At 62.5% G+C, this 19,215-nt stretch overlaps 1 protein-coding gene across 2 annotated transcripts in view; it reads left to right on the top strand.

Annotated features, from left to right (window-relative positions):
• CACNA1S (calcium voltage-gated channel subunit alpha1 S) overlaps window positions 1–19,215 on the top strand; it is a 57,943-nt gene that overhangs the window by 15,879 nt on the left and 22,849 nt on the right. For both annotated transcript variants that reach the window (XM_065936344.1, XM_065936343.1), the window contains exons 4-22: window positions 846–988; window positions 1,118–1,270; window positions 1,594–1,799; window positions 2,903–3,006; window positions 5,165–5,310; window positions 5,711–5,792; window positions 7,485–7,645; window positions 9,339–9,564; window positions 10,546–10,753; window positions 10,913–11,033; window positions 11,348–11,462; window positions 11,847–11,940; window positions 12,516–12,585; window positions 13,092–13,224; window positions 13,793–13,922; window positions 14,853–14,912; window positions 16,378–16,484; window positions 16,851–16,938; window positions 17,188–17,295. In XM_065936344.1, coding sequence (XP_065792416.1) covers window positions 846–988; window positions 1,118–1,270; window positions 1,594–1,799; window positions 2,903–3,006; window positions 5,165–5,310; window positions 5,711–5,792; window positions 7,485–7,645; window positions 9,339–9,564; window positions 10,546–10,753; window positions 10,913–11,033; window positions 11,348–11,462; window positions 11,847–11,940; window positions 12,516–12,585; window positions 13,092–13,224; window positions 13,793–13,922; window positions 14,853–14,912; window positions 16,378–16,484; window positions 16,851–16,938; window positions 17,188–17,295 — 2,455 coding nt within the window. The remainder of the gene's footprint in view (window positions 1–845; window positions 989–1,117; window positions 1,271–1,593; window positions 1,800–2,902; window positions 3,007–5,164; window positions 5,311–5,710; window positions 5,793–7,484; window positions 7,646–9,338; window positions 9,565–10,545; window positions 10,754–10,912; window positions 11,034–11,347; window positions 11,463–11,846; window positions 11,941–12,515; window positions 12,586–13,091; window positions 13,225–13,792; window positions 13,923–14,852; window positions 14,913–16,377; window positions 16,485–16,850; window positions 16,939–17,187; window positions 17,296–19,215) is intronic.

Here is a 19,215-nt window from a genome sequence, read left to right as displayed (position 1 = left end):
ATCAGAGGATGAGATGGCGGGACAGCATCACTGACTCGATGGACATGAGTTTGAGCAAGCTCCAGGAGATAGTGAGGGACGGGGCGGCCTGGCGTGCTGCAGTCCATGGGGTCGCAGGGTCAGACACGACTGACCCACTGAACCGAACACACAACTCTTACTCCGGAGGCTGCTGTCTTAACCACTAAGCTGCCCTGAAAGTCAATAAAAGCCGTGGTGCTAACTTGCCAATTGTAAGTACTGCTCTGGGCAGAACGCAGGAAGGAGGGGGATTCGCGAGTCAGCCTCTGCCCTGGACGGGCTCCTGGCTGGAGGCCGCGCTCCCGCGTGGTGAGGGCTGGGGGCGGCTGTCAACAGGATACAGAAGGGCTTGAGACGGACCTCAGAGTGATCGGAGAGCAGGAAGGACGGACCGGGGCTTTGTCAGATGGGCAGCAGGAGGAATGCCCAGGGAGAGCCAGCCCCGGGCTCTCTCCTCCGCGTCCCCCCCTGGAACCGCCCTCCGGGGTGGGGCCCCTGGAACCGCCCACCCACCCCGGGGTGCGCTCCGCCGCAGGCCTGACACTGATGCTGTGACGCCCGCAGCTCCACCCGCCCCTTCAGGGCCAGAGTGGACACCACAGATGGACCCAGTGATCGTCTCACTGAGCCTGAACACGGTGGCTGGGGCGTCTATAAACTTCCCCAGACAGACAGACATCACCCGAGCAGCCCCGGGCCTGGGGCCCCTTACCTGCCCCGCGGCCCCGCCGCCCCCCTACAGGTCCGCGGACGGGACAAGCGCCCCGACCCCGGGCAGCGGCCTAGCTGACCGCGGGCCGCGCCTCCCCCTCTCGTCGCTGCAGGGTCTTCACCGTGATCCTGGAGCAGGTCAACCTCATCCAGAGCAACGCGGCCCCGATGAGCAGCAAAGGCGCCGGCCTGGACGTCAAGGCGCTGCGGGCCTTCCGCGTGCTCCGCCCGCTCCGGCTGGTGTCCGGGGTGCCCAGTGGGTGGCGCCGCCCCGCCCCTGCCCCGGCCTGCTCCCCGCCCCGGTTCTGGGCCCCTCCCGGCTGGGCGTCCCGGGGAGGGCCGGGCGCGCGGGAGGGAGGCTGAGTCCGCGCCCCCCGCCCCGCAGGCCTGCAGGTGGTCCTCAACTCCATCTTCAAGGCCATGTTGCCGCTCTTCCACATCGCGCTGCTCGTGCTCTTCATGGTCGTCATCTACGCCATCATCGGCCTCGAGCTCTTCAAGGGCAAGATGCACAAGACCTGCTACTTCGCCGGCACGGGTGCGCGGCGCGGCGGGGCGCGGCGGGGCGCGGCGGGGCGCGGCGGGCTCCGCTTCCGCGGCCAGACCGCGCTCTCCAGTGCCGGCGGGAGCCCTGCGCACAGCTCCGCCCCGGTCGCCGCTGCAGTCTGTGCGTGCAAGTGACCCGTGGCGTGCCTCGCAGCCTGGGGTCCCTAAAGCCTCGCCGCCAGGGAGGCCTGCCCGGAGCTGCGGCCCGCAGGCGCCACCCTGCCTCCCGGGGCTGTCCTCCCGACTTCATACTCTTGTTGAGATGCCCCCTCCCATTCCCGCCGGGGGCTCACTGCTCTCGCCTCCCGCCCTCAGACATCGTGGCCACGGTGGAGAACGAGAAGCCGTCCCCCTGCGCCCGGACGGGCTCCGGCCGCCCCTGCACCATCAGCGGCAGCGAGTGCCGGGGCGGGTGGCCCGGCCCCAACCACGGCATCACCCACTTCGACAACTTCGGCTTCTCCATGCTCACCGTGTACCAGTGCATCACCATGGAGGGCTGGACCGACGTCCTCTACTGGGTGGGTCTGGGCCCGAGCCCGCCGGCTGCCCCTGCCCCTCCCAGGCGAGCGTCCCAGCATCCCGGGGGGAGGGGTGAGGTACCGCCTGTGTCCGCAGCCCCAGGAGCAGTGAGGATGGAAACCGGGAGCTTGGCGGCTTCTGTCTCAGCTCCTACCCTGTCCCCAGGCCTGGCTGTGAGTGACTCACCTCTGATGGCCAGGAATCTCAGATTTCCCGAGGGAGGAAGGGCCCTGTGAGTCTCTCTCCTCACTGCTGGGCAAGGTTGCTCTCCCGTAAAAAGACGATTGGATATCAGGCCCCTCGTCTGTAGGATAAAAGCACCAGCTCCATCATCGGGTAGTTATGACGCTCAGTGAGGCTGTTAACTGAGTCTCCACATTGCCGGTGCACACCCAGAGTGTAGCCCTCCTGTTGAGAAGGCTCTTTATTTGGTGTTACTCAGAGCTATTTCATCCTCCAACAATGGAAGGCATGATCCCATTTTCTGGATAAGGAAACTGAGGCTCAGAGAGCTTCGGTGACTTGGCCTCCGGTGGCTAGTGAGCGACATGGCCGAGACTGACCTCTAATCCACCCGCTCCAACCCCGGAGCCGGGCCACGGGGTGACTGCCTATGGGGGACAGTCATGGAACTGTCAAATGCTTTGCAAATGCAAAGGATTAGTGTGACTGGCTCTCGTGAGCTCAGATTATGGGAGCCAATTATTAAACGTTTCAAAGGACTGTCACACGTGTCGTTTCGCCTGTGACCAGCCTGTGATGAGCGAGGGCACGTCATCAGCCCGGGCTGTGCTGGGACAAGGCTCAGAGATGCCGGGGACTCGTCAGAGCCACAGGTGGCTCCTGAAGGAGCCGGCCGAGTGCAGGCCAAGGCTTGGAGCGTTTGTACTCGGAGAAATCTTGGCTGGAAAGGAGGCTGGAGGCAGCCGGCAGGACGGGGCCAGGCAGGGAGCCGGGCGGTTGGAGGGAGGCAGGGCTCCGTCCCGCCGGCCAGGTAGCCGTCAGCAAGGCCCCAGTGCTGCGTCTCAGGCCGGACCCGGGTGGCCAGCTTGCGGAGGGCCTGGACCCGCACGCCGGGGACTCACACCCGTGTCTGGACCAGGTGAACGATGCCATCGGGAACGAGTGGCCCTGGATCTACTTTGTCACCCTCATCCTGCTTGGCTCCTTCTTCATCCTCAACCTGGTGCTGGGCGTCCTGAGCGGGTGAGGGGCGAGAGGCAGCCGGGGGAGGGGGATCGAGGGGGCGGGGGGATGGAGGGGGAGGGGGGATGGAGGGGGCGGGGAGGGGGGAGAGCGGGAAGAGGGAAGGGGCTGTGACTTAGACCTCCCGCTCCTCCCCGTCCCCTTTAGCCAGGAGCAGGCTCCCCGCTAGCAAGGGAGAGCAAAGATGCAGGGAGAGCCCCCCTTTCTCCACCTCCCCTCCTCAAGCCTTCTTCTGTCCTCGCTTCTTTCGGCCCCCCTGTGTGAAGCCCCCGAGACCCCAGCCTGCTGCCCCTGGAGGTGCAAGGTCTGAGGCTCAGCTCCAAGAATGGCCTCTGGGCTGAGCACGCAGACTGGGGCACGAGGCCCCAGTTTAAACCCTTGCACTGCTGCTCGCTGGCTGCGTGACCGTTGCTAATTCCCGAACCCCTCTGTGCCTCGGGGTCCACCTCTGTCACAGAGGAGTCATGTCAGGGCCTGATCCACGGGCTTGTTGGGAGAACCGCACGAGTCAGTTCCTGTAACGTACTCGGGCAGAGGCCGGCACACCTCGTGGTCATTCCTCTCTGAGGCTGCGCCCCAGCCGCGGCGGGCAGCCTGGAAGTGGCCACCACCAGCCCCAGGAGCTGCCCTCCTGGCATTGGCGGGGGGTTGCTGTCTGTGGACTTGGAGAAGAAGGACATGCTTTTGTTTTTATTGCGTCTAACTGGAACTTGACACTTCCTTTCAGGAAGTGGTCACAGCGCCGCCCGTGACTGGTCCCAGTAGGAAGCCCTTGTCAGACCCCAGTGTTGCAAGTTTCACTACCTTAAAGTTATGATGGTTATTAGACCTGCGACTAGATCTTGCCAGTTAATGAATTACTGAAGCAGCATTTGTTCAGCCGCTAAGTCGTGTCCGACTCTTTGCAACCCCACGGACTGCAGCACGCCAGGCTTCCCTGCCTTTCACCAACTCCCACAGTTCTCTATGTAATTTTAACACTATTTCTTTATGTCTCAACAACCACGTTTTCATAGCACTGGTTCTGTTGTCAGGCTCTGGTTTCTAAATGAAACATTTTACAATGCTCCCCCAAATCCTCCCAAAGGGAGCCTTTTCCCCGTGGCTCTGAGGAGTGACGCACAGCTTTCACAGGAGCACTGAAGGGACCAGGGCACGAGGTGGCCAAGAACCCTCTTGGACCCTGCCGCGGCAGTGTGAGGGCGGGCGGGGTGAGCAGACCCTCCCGCGGCCCCCCGCCCCTCCAGCTGGCTGCCCCCCGCCCAGCTCAGAGCCTTCCCCGACCCTCGGTCCCACTCCCCCAGTGCAGCCTGGCTTCTTCCAGGCCCAGGACCCCCCCCCCCCCCCACCCCCGAGGCCTTAGGTCTGTAAGCAGGACTCAGGGCTGCAGGGAAAACGAGTGATACCAGGCCATTCTCGGCCTTCCCCAGACAATGTAAACTGCCTAGGGCCAGACCAGGAAGTCAGGCCAGACGTCACTGGGGCTCCGGCACCAGCTCAGGAGGGAGCCACAAGCCAGAGCCCGCCTTGCTAGCTCCTGGGGTGGGATGGACGCAGTGGTGTGTGCAGGGGCTGGGCCGGAGGAGGGCCGAGGTGGAGTGCCCACCCCTCTGTGGTGCTGAGCACGGGCGTGTGCAGTGAGCTGCTCTCACTCCTGGCTCTTCAGAAATGGCAGTTGGGGGCGGGGGGTGGGGGCGGCTGCCCTGGCATCTTTTGGTCCAGAGCTGCCCCAGCTACACGTGCACGCAGGGGTTTTAGTCCCAAGTACTTTCTTTGTATCTTGTTCTTGGAGGAGAGGTGTGTCCAGGTGCAAGCAGGGGACAAAGGGTCGCCGGTCCCAGCCTGTCTCGGGAGGGTCCAGGCAGTTCTGTTAGGCAGTGGATGGTCGTGTCACTAACCCCTGCCCAAGGTCACCCAAGACGAGCCGGGAGAAATGAGAGGGGATGAGAAGAAAGAACAACAGAGGGAGGCTGAGTGTGCCAAGTATCCTGGAGGGCGGGGCTGGGGGGGAGGGCTGCCCTTGGCCCCCGGAAGGTCCCTGGACCTGGCGATAGCCGGGCCAGGAGGATGGGCGCGTCCAGCCTGAGAATGGGCTTGGTGACCCAAGAAGCTCCATCTCCCCAACTGGTTCCTCCTCCTCCTCCCCGGCCCCCTGCAGGGAATTCACCAAGGAGCGGGAGAAGGCCAAGTCCAGGGGAACCTTCCAGAAGCTGCGGGAGAAGCAGCAGCTGGATGAGGACCTCCGGGGCTACCTGAGCTGGATCACACAGGGCGAGGTCATGGACGTGGACGACTTGAGAGAAGGTGGGAGCCGCGGGCCACGGTCAGCACCCCGCCCCGAGCTGCCCTTGCACCAGCCCCCGTAAGGGCATCCCCACGCCCTGCTCCCCCACGGCCCTGGGGCCTGATGAGCAGGACTGATGGCTCCACTTTGCAGATAAGGAAGTGTGGCCCCTAGAGGGCAAGCCTGGCGCCTCGAGGTGGAGGCGGCCAGGTGGGCCCAGGGCCTGCCCAGAGCCCTGACTACTAAAGTGCCTCGCTGCTCCCAGGAACCACCCTCCCATCGGTGCAGGCTCTCTGGCTCCCAGGAGGGAGGGGTCCAGGCCCACCCAGGGCCGCTGCCCCAGGTGTCCCCGGTCAGCGCCCTTTCCTGGTGCGTCCAGCCCAGAGGGAAGCAAGGATTCCTGTGCCTCTCTGTCCCCAGGGAAGCTGGCTCTGGATGAAGGTGGCTCCGACACGGAGAGCCTGTATGAAATCGCGGGCTTGAACAAAGTCATCCAGTTCATGTGAGTGTCTGCCCGGCTCCGGGTCCCCCTACCCCAGTCACCCCCCCGTGGGTGGCTTCTGGGTCACGTTCCCTGAGTGTGGGTGGAGGGCAGTGAGCAGATGACCTATTTCTACATCACGTGAGGAAGACACTGGGAGCCTCCGCTCCAGCAGAGCAGGCGGGCAGCATCGCAGGCCTCTGGGGCAGGGGGCTGGGGCCCCGGCACCTTTGTCTCAAGAGGACTGTGTGTTTATTTGATTGGCTGCTTCCAAATTCACACACAATTGTGACTTTGAGAGATCCAACAATAGAGAAATGCATCAAAGAAAAGATGAAATCCTTGCTGCCCTTTAAAGAGGTAACCATGGTAACAGATTTGCATCCCTCCAAGGCTGCTTCTATGCATTCATCTTACACACACATGCACAGGTGTGCACACACACACCTACACACATGAGTTTTTTACATGACAGGGTTTCTCATATTAACCACTGTCACTTCAGAACCAACAAAAGTACCCAACACACAGGAGGGCTTGCTGGATAAATGAATACGATCCACACATAAACTAGTAACTGACATTCTAAATTTAGAATGGTCTATTTAGGGCAAATTTATACACACGAAAACTTGCTTTTTTAAAAAAAGACTTTCTTTTTTTGGAGCAGTTTCAGATTCACAGCAAAACTGAGCAGAAGGCACAGAGACGGCCCACCTGTCCCCCACCCCCCGACCCTGCCCGGGGCCCCCACCATCAGAACCTCCACCAGATGGTCTGTTTATTACAACTGATGAACCTGCGTGGACAGCATCATCACCCTGAGTCCAGTTTATGTTGGGGCTCATCCTGTGTTTGATGATGCATAGCCACCATTATAATATCATATGGAGTATTTTTGCTGCCCTAAAAAGACTCTCTTTCTGCCTATTCACACCTCCACCCCCCACCCCTGGCAGCCTGCTTCTCCAAAGTCTTGCCTTTCCCAGAATGTCACAGTGTGATCTCAGGCGGGCTCTTTTTACTTAGTGACACGTATTTAAGGTCCCTCTGCAGCTTTGCAAGGTGTGATAGCTCAGACACACACCTTCTGGTGGTAGATCTTTGAACATAAAATATTCCACAGCATGAATATGTCGTAGTCTACTTAATCTGTCCAGTCTGGGGCAGTACACACAGTGCTGAAGGGAACAGTTGTCAGAGTGAACATCTCTGCCCAGTGGATTCCTAGAAACAGACTTGCTGGGTCAGAGGGCATGGAGAGTCTGAACCCTGGTAAACGCCACACAAAGGCTGTGCCAGTGATGGAGGTGCCCTTTCTGTGAACCCTCCCCAACACCAATATGAGCCATTTGCTAAAGAATTGACTTTATGACCAGCGAAACGGGGCATCCCAGCGTGGCCTTACTTAAGATGGAAACGTATGGAGCCCTACTCTGGGCCCGGCACTGCACTAAACTCGGCACCCGCGTTGTCTCTAGTGACCCCCAAGGTCTGCATCACTGCTGTTCTCCTCTGAAATGTGAAGATATTTGCTCTAGGAGGCAAGATTTGCCACCTGTCTCTGCAGCTCATTCTTGTCTCCTCTGGTGTGGCTGGAGGAGGGAGTGGGTGGTCAGACCAAGTGTGGCCGGAGTGGCCTGAAGGCAGCCTTGGGAAGGTGGGGGCTCTGGCAACACAACCTTTTCCCCTCCCTCCCTGCCTGCTTCTCAGCCGACACTGGAGGCAGTGGAACCGTGTCTTCCGCTGGAAGTGCCACGACGTGGTGAAGTCCAGGGTCTTCTACTGGCTGGTCATCCTGATCGTCGCCCTCAACACGCTGTCGATCGCCTCAGAGCACCACCACCAGCCCCTGTGGTTGACCCACCTGCAAGGTGAGACACGTGGCTGACGGCCAAAGCCAACGGTGCCTCAGGGTCTGTGAAGTCAGTTAGACGTCGACATCATTTTCTAGAAACTCTAGTGGTGGTCCTCTCCTCGTGGCATTACCAGGGGAAATATTAATAATAGCAACACACTGCGGACCCGCCAGGTGCTTGCCAGGTGGCTGGGCAAATGATCACAAACACAGCTACTGGATGGACCGGTAAGCAGTAACTGAGCGCTTCACACATCCAAGTTCGCTCAAGCTCTACTCCAGACGTAGCAGCCTCTCACCAAGCGTTTATAGCATACACGCTCTATGTAGGCCTAGTAAAGAATGCGGGGAACACAGAGAAGGAAGGTACCTCTCCCACCTTCAAGGAGCTTCCTGAGCCAAAGAAGACAGATATTGATGAGTGATGTCAGGTCACAAGGGGAGGGCAACAGTGGAGATAAATCTAAGAGGAGGATTACAGAGGAGGGGAGGCTGGATAGGAGCAAGACACTCTGGTTAAAATGATGAAAAAGATAAAAGAAGGAAAATTGCTAGAACACTATCTTTTTCTATGGGAAGGAGACAGGAAATGTTACAGATCAGATGGAAGTATGCATTCATCCATCTGTTCGTCTATCCACTAATCCATCAATCTATCCATGCATCTGTCCATCTGTTCATCCATCCATTCATTCATCCGCCCATCCATCTAACCATCCACCCATCCACCATCCATACATCCACACATCCGTCCATCCATCCATCCATTCATTGCAGCCAATATTCTTGAGAACCCCTTAAATGTGTCAAGCATTGTCAATGCATTGTCAATAACTAACGTGGACAAAATGTGGACACTGTCCACCAAGAGGGGTCCAAAATGAATTTGAGGTCCCTGGCCTATGCAGATAAGTGAATGGCAGTGCCACTTGCTGAGATAGGGAACACAGTCAGTGACCAGGTATTTTTTGGGGGTGGGGGAGGACAGGCAGTCCCCATCAGCTTAGTCTTGGGCCTGTTGAGTTTGAGGTTCCTCTGAGACACCCCAAGAGATGTTGAGGAGACAGACGCAAAGTAGGTCTGGAACCCAGCGGAGAGGTCTGGGTTGAAAAGTCAGAGTCTGGAATCGCTGGCAGGCATGATAATCAAAGCTTGCCCTTAGAAGACATCACCAGGTCCCCAGAGGGTGATATGTACTCACGTGTTCAGCTCAAGTGCAGCACTCAGGGTGAGGTGGGGGTGCCTCTGTAGAGGGGTACAGGAGAAGCTGGAGGAATCCCAGGGGGATGTGGTGTCCAGGATGCAAAGGAAGCAAACGTTTTAAAACTCAAGAAGGGACTTCCCTGGCAGTCCAGTGGTTAGGACTCTGCCCTTCCACTGCAGGGGACATGGGTTCGATCCCTGGTTGGCTGTGTTTCTGGGAGGCCAAGAAAATGGGGTTAAAATACCGTGGCTTGATTGCTGGAGTGAGGAGGGTGGGCCTGCCAAACACAGGACGGTTTACCTTGTTAGAAATCTAGGCTGTGTTCCTTCAATGGGGAAAATTCACCAGGTTTTACTGGATCTGGAGGGCAGGGAGAGGAGGGTGCCCTGGAAACGCAGGGAGGGTGCCGGGTGAGGGGCCTTGTGTCGCTGGCAGCGGGGGGTCACTGGGGGCCTGGCCCAGGCGTACGCGCAGGGGAGTGGCGCTGAGCTGGGCCTCCCTGCAGACGTGGCCAACCGAGTGCTGCTGGCCCTGTTCACCGTGGAGATGCTGATGAAGATGTACGGGCTGGGCCTGCGCCAGTACTTCATGTCCATCTTCAACCGCTTCGACTGCTTCGTGGTGTGCAGCGGCCTCCTGGAGATCCTGCTGGTGGAGTCGGGCGCCATGACGCCCCTGGGCATCTCGGTGCTGCGCTGCATCCGCCTGCTGCGGATCTTCAAGATCACCAAGTGAGCGGGGGCGTGGTCCCGGCGCCCCCGCCCCTCCCGCCTTGCCCCGCCCCTCCCGCCTCGCCCGCCTCGCCCCGCCCCTCCCATCCACCCTCCCAGCAGGGGCGTGGCCCCAGCGCCCCGCCCTCCAGGCGCCCCGCCCCGGCCCTCGACCCTCCCAGCAGGGGCGTGGCCCAGCGCCCCGCCCTCCAGACACCCCGCCCCGACCCTCGACCCTCCCAGCAGGGGGCGTGGTCCCGACGCCCCGCCCCTCCCGCCTTGCCCCGCCCCTCCCATCCACCCTCCCAGCAGGGGCGTGGCCCCAGCGCCCCGCCCTCCAGGCACCCCACCCCTTCCGTCCGCCCCGCCCCGCCCCTCGACCCTCCCAGCAGGGGGCGTGGTCCCGGCGCTCCGCCCCTCCAGGCGCCCCGCCCCTCCCGCCTCGCCCCGCCCCTCCCATCCACCCTCCCAGCAGGGGCGTGGTCCCGGCGCCCCGCCCCTCCCATCCACCCTCCCAGCAGGGGCGTGGCCCCAGCGCCCCGCCCTCCAGGCGCCCCGCCCCTTCCGTCCGCCCCGCCCCGCCCCTCGACCCTCCCAGCAGGGGGCGTGGTCCCGCCCGCGCGGCCCCGCCCCTCCACCCTTCCCCCTTCCACCTCCTCTCCTGTTTCCTTACCTCTCACCAGGGTTATTGAGGGTCATGGAAAAGAGGGAGAAAAAGGGAAGAGACTGGAAGAGGAAGGAAAGGAAGACGGAAGGGGAGGAGGAGAAGGGGGTGGTGAGGAAGGATACAAAGAAGGGGGCGTGGAGTGGCCGCGGGCCGTGGGTGCAGGGGAGGAGTGGGCCTCACCCCCGTGGGGTTTAGAGTCTAGTGGTGGCCCCGGAAGTCAAACGGCCACCCTACTAAGGAGAATGAGTGACAAACCGGGATGGGAGCTTTGGATCCGGCAGCCCCAGCCTCCCCGGCCGCCTCACCCCGGGGCCCCGGGCCGCCCCGTCTTGCAGGTACTGGACGTCGCTGAGCAACCTGGTGGCGTCGCTGCTCAACTCCGTCCGCTCCATCGCCTCGCTGCTGCTGCTGCTCTTCCTGTTCATCGTCATCTTCGCCCTGCTGGGCATGCAGCTCTTCGGGGGCAGGTACGACTTCGAGGACACCGAGGTGCGGCGCAGCAACTTCGACAGCTTCCCGCAGGCCCTCATCAGCGTCTTCCAGGTAGGCCCGAGCCGCTCGCTGCCTGCCCTACCAGGCGGGGCCTCGCTTCCTCTGATGCGCCCCCCGCCCGCTCCATTGTGGGCGACGTTGGAAGGGGACTCTTGGACAACGTAGTCCCCAGGGAAGACCCTCACATCCCTCTGTTCCCCCCGACCCCAGGTGCTGACAGGCGAGGACTGGAACTCCGTGATGTACAACGGGATCATGGCCTACGGCGGCCCGTCCTACCCCGGGGTGCTCGTCTGCATTTACTTCATCATCCTGTTTGTCTGCGGCAACTGTATCCCCTGGGGCGCAGGGCTCAGAAGAGAGCCCGGAGTGGGGAGGGGCCGGGAGAGGGGCTGGGACCGGGGGTCCAGGTGCCCAGGGCCTCTGCAGGAAGGGGGAGCGCCTAGGATCCGGAGCGGGGGAGGGGACACAGCAGGTGCCGTGTGGGGACAGCGGTAGGGCAGTTCCTTCCAGCAGGAGGTTAGGCGACCTCAGGGTGACTAGTGACAGCGGGGAGGAGTCAGTCCCAGAAAGACGGGGGCCCGGAGCACCGGGGCGGGCAGGTCCTGCCGAGCCCAGCACCCCAGCTCCTTAGCGGCACCCCAGACATCCTGCTCAACGTCTTCCTGGCCATCGCTGTGGACAACCTGGCAGAGGCCGAGAGCCTGACTTCCGCCCAGAAGGCCAAGGCTGAGGAGCGGAGACGCAGGAAGATGTCCAAGTGAGTGGGTGACCCAGCGGAAGGGACCTGCGAGAGGGACGGAGGGAGGGCGGCCCGCACAGGAGAGCTGAGCCGTCCTGGACCAAACCGCGCTCCGTGCTGTGAACCCAGACAGTGCCACCCCGGACGGTGCCACGGCTGCACTCTCACCGGCCGGCAGGCCCTGGGCTGGCTGACACCGAGGCTGCCGGCGCTGCTCGCTCATCATGGGGAGAGGACGCGCTCGGCCTGTGCTGCTCCTGCCCCCATGGAGCGCCCCCCTCCTCAAGCCCTGGGTGGGGTCGGGGAGGGCGCCCTCAGGCTGAGCGGACCTCAGAAGGTGGAGGTTCTCTTCCATGGAGGAGCGGGGCCTCCACTTTGGGTTTGCTTGGTTTTCCAACTCAGGGGGCTCCCGGACAAGTTGGAGGAGGAGAAGGCAACGGTGGCCAAGAAGCTGGAGCAGAAACCCAAGGGGGAGGGCATCCCCACCACCGCCAAGGTGAGCCCGTCAGCCCATGGGGTGCTCTCAGGGGCCGCAGGGAGGGGCCTCTGAAAGTCCCCCTTTCACCCATGCCTTAGGGTGGGTGCTGGGGAAGGGGGCTGTCTGCCTGCGCACCAGCCAGGTGAGGGCAGCTCCATCGCAGGGACGCCTTTGCGCTGAGGGCACACACACCCCAACCCAGGAAGCAGACTTCCTCTGTAGCGTGCCCCCTTCCCATCTGATACTGTCTGCTCCGCGGAGCAGCACAGACCAGCTTCCAGCCCTGCCATCCTGTCCCGGCCTGGGGGCTGAGGGAGTGGAGCTCAGAGGGGCAGGGGGTGGGGGGTGGTTCCTGGCCTGGGGACTCCTCTGTCTTCTGAGAACTAAGCGGGTATGGGGGGACAGTGCTCAGGCTCAGACAGGCGGGGGTCCCGGTGGCTTTCTGGGCCTGGCTTCCCCTTCGTGAGACGGGAATGACAGTGACAGCAGCAGCCCAGGCCGGAGGGAGGCTCAGGTGAGCTCACACCTGCACGCCCTCCGGCTGGTGGGGACCACAACTCTGGTTTTCATCTTCCTCGTGTTCCTCCTTCCAGCTGAAGATTGACGAGTTTGAATCCAATGTCAACGAGGTGAAGGACCCCTACCCCTCGGCCGACTTCCCAGGTGAGGGTCTTGAGACCGAGGGCGGGGTGTGCTGGGGTGGCTCCTCCTGCTGGCTGTCCCCCCCACCCGAAGGAGGGTTTGTGGAACCCGACCCCAGGAGAGAGAAGCTCAGAGTCCATTTATCTCAACGGGACTCCTGCCCTCATCAACAGCATGAGCTGGGGGCCTGCCTGCGGGCAAGTCAGGGGCAGAGCCGGGCCCAGCATTGCAGTCGCTTACAGAGCAGGGCCCCCTGCAGCCCCAGCTTGTGAGTCACCCCAGGGGGGTGCATCCAGCCCCGAGACAGGAGCGACAGCAGCAAGGCTCTGGAACCTTGCTCCAGGCCCCACTTCTGGAAGGTCCTGAGGCCAACAGCTCTCAGGCCGGCGTGCTGTGGGGAAGGGAGGTGCCCGGCTGGACCCTGCTGGCCGCCCCCCCTTCCCTGTTCACGGTTGGGTTCAGGGCACAAGAGCTAAGGGGAGAGTGAAACATGGAAAGACACCCCAGCCTCTCTCCCCTCCCCCCAGGGGATGATGAGGAAGACGAGCCCGAGGTCCCAATAAGCCCCCGGCCCCGTCCGCTGGCTGAGCTGCAGCTGAAGGAGAAGGCAGTGCCCATTCCAGAAGCCAGCGCCTTCTTCATCTTCAGCCCCACCAACAAGTGGGTGGCCCCTCGGCGGTGGGGCAGGGTGGTGGTGGGGTCTCAGAGAAGGCTGCTTCTTGCTCCGAGAAGACCACCTTCTCCCAACTCTCTGGGCCTAGTTACACTGTGAGAAAGGCACTCCTTTAACTTTGGATCTCTTGCCCCATTTAAAGTGCCAGCATCCCCAGGAGACATATATTTTAAGCCTCACGCATTACTTACACCCGAGAGGGACCGAATATGTTGGTTCCTTTCTGACAGCAGAGTGGGTCTGTATTTCTCACGGGCTTCAGTCTGACACCTTTAGATAACAGACCATAGTTCTCCTGCGGTTTCAGCCATCAGCCTCAGGGCTGGAGAGCAGCCTGCCTGTGTTTCGATGGGAGCCATGGGATGGGCAGGGTGTTGGGGGAGGGCTTGTCGGGGGATGGGATAGGGCTGCATGGGAACAGAAGGTGGGGCGGGGCCCGGCATGTCCAGCCAGAGGCCGCCTGGATGCAGGCTGACCTTCCCCCCTGAGCAGGGCGGAGGCTGCTGAGGCCCGAAGGCCCCGTTCAGAGCCTCCTGACCCGCCCCTCGCCCACAGGATCCGCGTCCTGTGTCACCGCATCGTCAACGCCACCTGGTTCACCAACTTCATCCTGCTCTTCATCCTGCTCAGCAGCGCCGCCCTGGCCGCCGAAGACCCGCTCCGGGCTGAGTCTGTGAGGAACCAGGTGACGGCAGCCAACTCAGCGCCCCCCACTCCAGGCCTCAGGCACCCACACCTCACCCTGAGGCCCCGTGTTCAGCTGTATCCGCTCCGTGGCCTCCCGCATCACAGTTGCTTAGAGTTTAAGTCCCCAGAGGGCCAAGACTGCCCAGCTCACTCCTTCTGGAGAGTGTGGTCACAGCATGCGCCCGGGACCGGCTCTGGGTGCTGGGTTTTAGCCGTGATGATGGTAGGGATGGTGGTGGTGATGGTGGGGATGGTGAAGATAACGGTGGTGATGGTGGAGGATGGAGGAGGTGGTGCTGGTCCTAGTGGTGGAGGGGTGGGGAAGGTGGTGGTGCTGCTGACAGTGAGGATGGTGGTGATGGGGGGATGGTGATGGTGGTGTTGACCATGTTGATGGGGATCATGGTGATGGTGGTGGGGATAGGGGGTGATGGTGGGGATGGGGATGGTGGTGGGGATGGGGGATGGTGGTGATGGGGGGAGGTGGGGGGGATGGGGGTGATGGTGATGGTGGGGGGAATGGTGGTAGTGGGGTGGGGTGGTCTTGACGGTCATGGTGGTGATGGTGGTGGGGGCAATGGTGGTGATGGGGGATGGTGGTGGGGATGGGGGGATGGTGATGGGGGATGGTGATGGGGGGTGGGGGGGATGGGGGATGGGAGATGGTGATGGGGGATGGTGGTGGGATGGGGGATGATGGTGGGGGATGGTGATGGGGGTGATGGTGGGGATGGGGGATGGTGGTGGGGATGGGAGTTGATGGGGGATGGTGGTGGGGATGGAGGGGATGGTGGTGGGGGATGGGGGTGGGGATGGGGGGTGATGGTGGCAGTGGGGTCTTGACGGTCACGGTGGTGTGGTGGCTGATGAGGGTAATGATGCCGTTCCTGCTCTGCCCTTCTCTCGCTGACTTCTGCCCTGCCACCAGATCCTCGGGTATTTTGACATCGGATTCACCTCTGTCTTCACTGTGGAGATTGTCCTCAAGGTGCGTGAAGGCCATGAGACGACACCCCGGGCCGGCTGGGACCCCCGCTTACACAGGCTGTGCTCCCTCGGGGGTGGGTCGCAGGGAGGAGGGACAAGCTGGAAGGCAGCAGAGAGCAGCAGGGACAGACTCTCAAGACCCAGGGGACCGGGTGGTCTCAGCTCAGAGCGGGCATGAGCGGGCGAGCAGGCAGGTGGGTGCAGGCCTGGGGTACGGTCAGCGGGCAGCCTGTGCACCTCTCAGCAGAGCACCCTGCGTGTCTGTGACGCCTTGGGCACCTTCTTCCACCGTCCAGGCTCGGCTCGCCCAAGTGCGGACAGGGAGCAGTGATCTGTTCCCAGGCCTGGGTTGTCAGTGACTGAAAGGGCTCCCCCAGGGTCCCAGAGAAGCGGCTGTTGCCCTGGGCGGGGTTTCTGGCAGCTCCGCCCTCTAACGACCCCCCAGCCCATCCCCCACATCCATAGCACACCGCTGCCCTCCTGTTCTCACAGTGAACCCACTGGGTTCACACCATCATGATGGGGGGTCTGGGGGCAGAGGCCTCCCATCTGTGACTGGGACCCAGAGGGTTACCTCCACGAACCCGGAGGGGAGAGGGGAGCCATACAAGGGGAGCAGGCCCAGAGCCGGCTGCAGAGTGAAGGGAGGACAGTCCCTTCATTCAGGGGCCTGTTTATTGAAGGAATTGATCAGAGGAAAATGGTGATTCCTTGGGGTCCAGGAGGACTTCTTGGAGGTGGTGACGTTAGAGTTAGGACTTGAAATTGGACAGAACTTCATCAGATAGACGGCAGGGCAGTCCAGGACGAAACAGTGACTGATGCATTGTACAGAGATGTTTGAGACGTGCTCAGAGAGGAGAAAGTGGCCCCTCTGGGCTGAGATACAGCAGGTTTGGGGTGGGGGGTGGCGCTGGGCAAGATCTTCAGTCTTGACGGGCTAACCCTGACCCAACCACGCCTAGGACACTTTCCAGGAAGGAAGAGGAGGAGGGAGGAGGAAGAAGAGGAAGAGGAGGGGGAATTGTATCTGCAGGGCAGAGGGCAGGGCTTCCGTAAGAAGGAGACCCAGGGCTCCCATGGCCTCGCTGCCCAAGAGAGGTCCCTGAGTTTCCAGAACTGGGCGCTGAGGATGGGGCAGTGCCCTGAGGACTCAGCTCGGTGTGTCCCCAGGCGTCACCAACAGGGGGAGTGTCCCAGCCACCCGCCAACAGGGGGAGTGTCCTCAAGCTCCACCCCACCAGGGGGGAGAGTCCCCAGGCTCCACCCCCAGGGGAGTGTCCCAGCCCCCCACCAGGGAGGTGTGGCCCAGGCTCCACCCCCACCAGGGGGGAGTGTCCCAGGCTCCTCCCACCCGGGGAGTGTCCCCAGGCTCCGCCCCCACTAGGGGCGTACCTCCAGGCCCCACCCACCAGGGGGCGTGTCCCCAGGCTCCACCCCCCCCAGCTTGTCACCTCTGCTCCTAGATGACCACCTACGGGGCCTTCCTGCACAAGGGCTCCTTCTGCCGAAACTACTTCAACATCCTGGACCTGGTGGTGGTGGCCGTGTCCCTCATCTCCATGGGGCTCGAGTGAGTGGGGCAGCCGCCCGTGTTGGTTGGTGGGCACCGAGCTGCCCCGGGGATGGCGTTCAGAGTCCCTTGGGCTGGCACCAACTGGCCTGAGTGACAAGGCTCGGCGGGCAGAGTGTGTGAGAGGCCGGGAGGGCATGTGGAGAGAGGGCAGTCGCCCCCAGCCGCGTGGGGAACACGGCGCTCGCGTCCGGGGAGCTCCTGTCTGACAGAAAGGCAGGTCTGTGGGCTGCCGGGAGGGAGGCAGCCCGGGGAGGGAGGCCCCTCTGTCCCAGGACATACGCTACGCAGCCCCAGGGGAGGGCCAGGCGGACAGGCGGGGGTGCAGGGAGCTGGGGTCGGGGAGGCTGAGCAGGCCGCCCCCAGGTCCAGCGCCATCTCCGTGGTGAAGATCCTGAGGGTCCTGAGGGTGCTCCGACCGCTCCGGGCCATCAACAGAGCGAAAGGCCTGAAGGTGAGAGGGGCCCAGCGGGACCCTCGGGGGGAGGGGACCCCAAGCCTGACTCCAGACTCGGCCCAGACAGCACCGGCTCGGCCCGCCCCCTTTGTTCAGTGAGGATGGGGGTGCGCCTGGGCACTCTGTCCCTGTGAGCCCCTTCTGTCCTTGACAAGCTGGGAGGCAGCTAGGCTTGCACCGGGGGGCCCCTGGGCTGGGCTGGGCGGCGAGGGGGGCAGGTGCCGACCAGGGCCCCCACCCCCGCAGCACGTGGTGCAGTGTGTGTTCGTGGCCATCCGCACCATCGGGAACATCGTCCTGGTCACCACCCTCCTGCAGTTCATGTTCGCCTGCATCGGCGTCCAGCTCTTCAAGGTGAGCCCCGCCGGCCCCCGGCCCAGCGCTCGCCAGCCCACGTCCCCTCCAAGCAAAGGGAGGCCGCTTTGAGGGCGGGTGTCCCGAATGCACAGGTGCAAGGCGTGCTGTGAGGAGCCTGAGCGCGGACCCTCAGGGGTGGCCCCCGGCTGCCCCGCTGGGTCTGCGGATCGAGGCCCCGGTCTGCTGGCCTGAGCAGCATCCTCCCCGCTGTTGCTCCCTCCACCCTTGGGGACAGGGCCGGGCCTAACCCTCGCGCACCATGTGTCTGCAACACGAGTGCCCGCCGGTGTGTCCACCGGGAGCCTCTGCAGGGCGGGGGTGGGGGTCTGCTGTGTCCCATCTGGGAGCTGCTCCCTCCAGTTCTGTTTCCTGGGAGAACTCAGCCATTCACTCCCGTCTGGGACTCAGCCAGCCCTGCAGTCCAGCTTCTCTTCAAGAGCTGACTGCTGGATGCCTCTGGCTTTTAGATCACATGCAGGACACAGACACGGACCCCGAGGACACATCCACATTCATGACCTTCCTGGTCCTTCCAGAACCCTCTGCTCCCGCCCCCAAAGCACTATCTTTTCAATGGTGGTTATATAACCTCAATCATTCTTAGACAGGCAATAGCTTCATTTTACAATCCTTCATTGATTCAACTAACATTTCAGGAGCAATTTCTCTGAGTCCAGGCCTCTGCCGAGGCTTAAGAGGGCCATGCAGCAAACCCCACCATGTCGTCCCTGCAGGCAGGGGCAGGCTTTGGGGAGAGCTGTCAGGGTGGGGCTCCCAGAGGACATTTAGGGGCCAGGTCCTATGGGTTTCTGTCCTGGAGGGGCGGGAGGGGCGTCTGAACTGACAGCTTAATCTCAAAACAGTGCTCCCAGCAGGCTGCACGCGGCCCATCCCCAGCTCCAGCCAGACTGCCCCACCCTCCTGCCCAGCCTTGGCCTCTGCAGACTGGGGACCCTGGCCCCCCTGAGGGCGGGGTCTTCCATGTGACCGACTCATGCTCACCTTGGCACCATCTGGGCCGCCGCATGGGAGCCCACCAGACTCACTCCCGAAGGAACAAGCAGCAGCTGCCCTTCCGCCCTCACCCCCTCTGTGCCTTAGTCTCTTGTCAACCCACCCCCGGTTCCCGCTCGCCCACATCGCAGTCAAACAGCAGGCGCGGGTGGTGTGCACGCCGCATCTGTAACACGCTTGTCTCGTGCATCTGTATCACATCTGCCTTCCATGCTAGACTGGCCGTTTGGCTTCAAGTGCCCGGAGACCTGCCCAGGGGCAGCCGCGTCCTCTGCCTCACCCTCACCTTCTGCTCTGAGATGTCAGGGGAGGTGGTGACAGGGCGGGGTGTGGCCTTCAGCTTGTCCTGTGTCCCTGGCCAAGGCAGTCCCCTCTCTTGGCCCTCGAGGGACCCGGAGCAGTATCTGCGGGTTCACACTTAATTTAGCCACAGTCAGACTGCAATCACCCCCTTTTGCCCAGATGAAACCTTCCGTGGGTGCCCAGTGTGTGAGGTAGATCAGAGGAGAAGCTGCTCGGGCTGAAATCTGCAGAGGGGCTCACAGGGCCCACCCACTGAGCCCTGGGGGTGGGCGTGCCAGGACCCCCGCGCCACGTGGTGATAAGAGGTCTCATCCGGCCCAGCTGGGCTCTGTCCCCTGGGCCTGAGCAGGGCATGGGGAGGCAGGGCAGTCTGGTCCTTGCCCTGTGATGGGGAGACCCAGCAGAGGGGGCGGGGGCTGTGCCCACACTTCCCTTCCTCGGGCCGGCCTGGGCGCCAGCAGCGCCATCACCCAGGAGCCGGTGCCCAGCCTCGCTGCCATCTGCCCGGTGGGGAGCAGGGTGTGACGGACGGTCCTGGGTGCTGCCCCATGGCCAGGCCGCCCTGCAGAGACAGACCCAGATCCCACCCTCCTTCCTCCC

The sequence above is a fragment of the Muntiacus reevesi genome, chromosome 5 (genome assembly GCF_963930625.1).
Source record: "Muntiacus reevesi chromosome 5, mMunRee1.1, whole genome shotgun sequence".
Taxonomy (NCBI): domain Eukaryota; kingdom Metazoa; phylum Chordata; class Mammalia; order Artiodactyla; family Cervidae; genus Muntiacus; species Muntiacus reevesi.
Note: the sequence above shows the minus strand (reverse complement) of the source record. Positions and strands in the feature narration are given on the sequence as shown.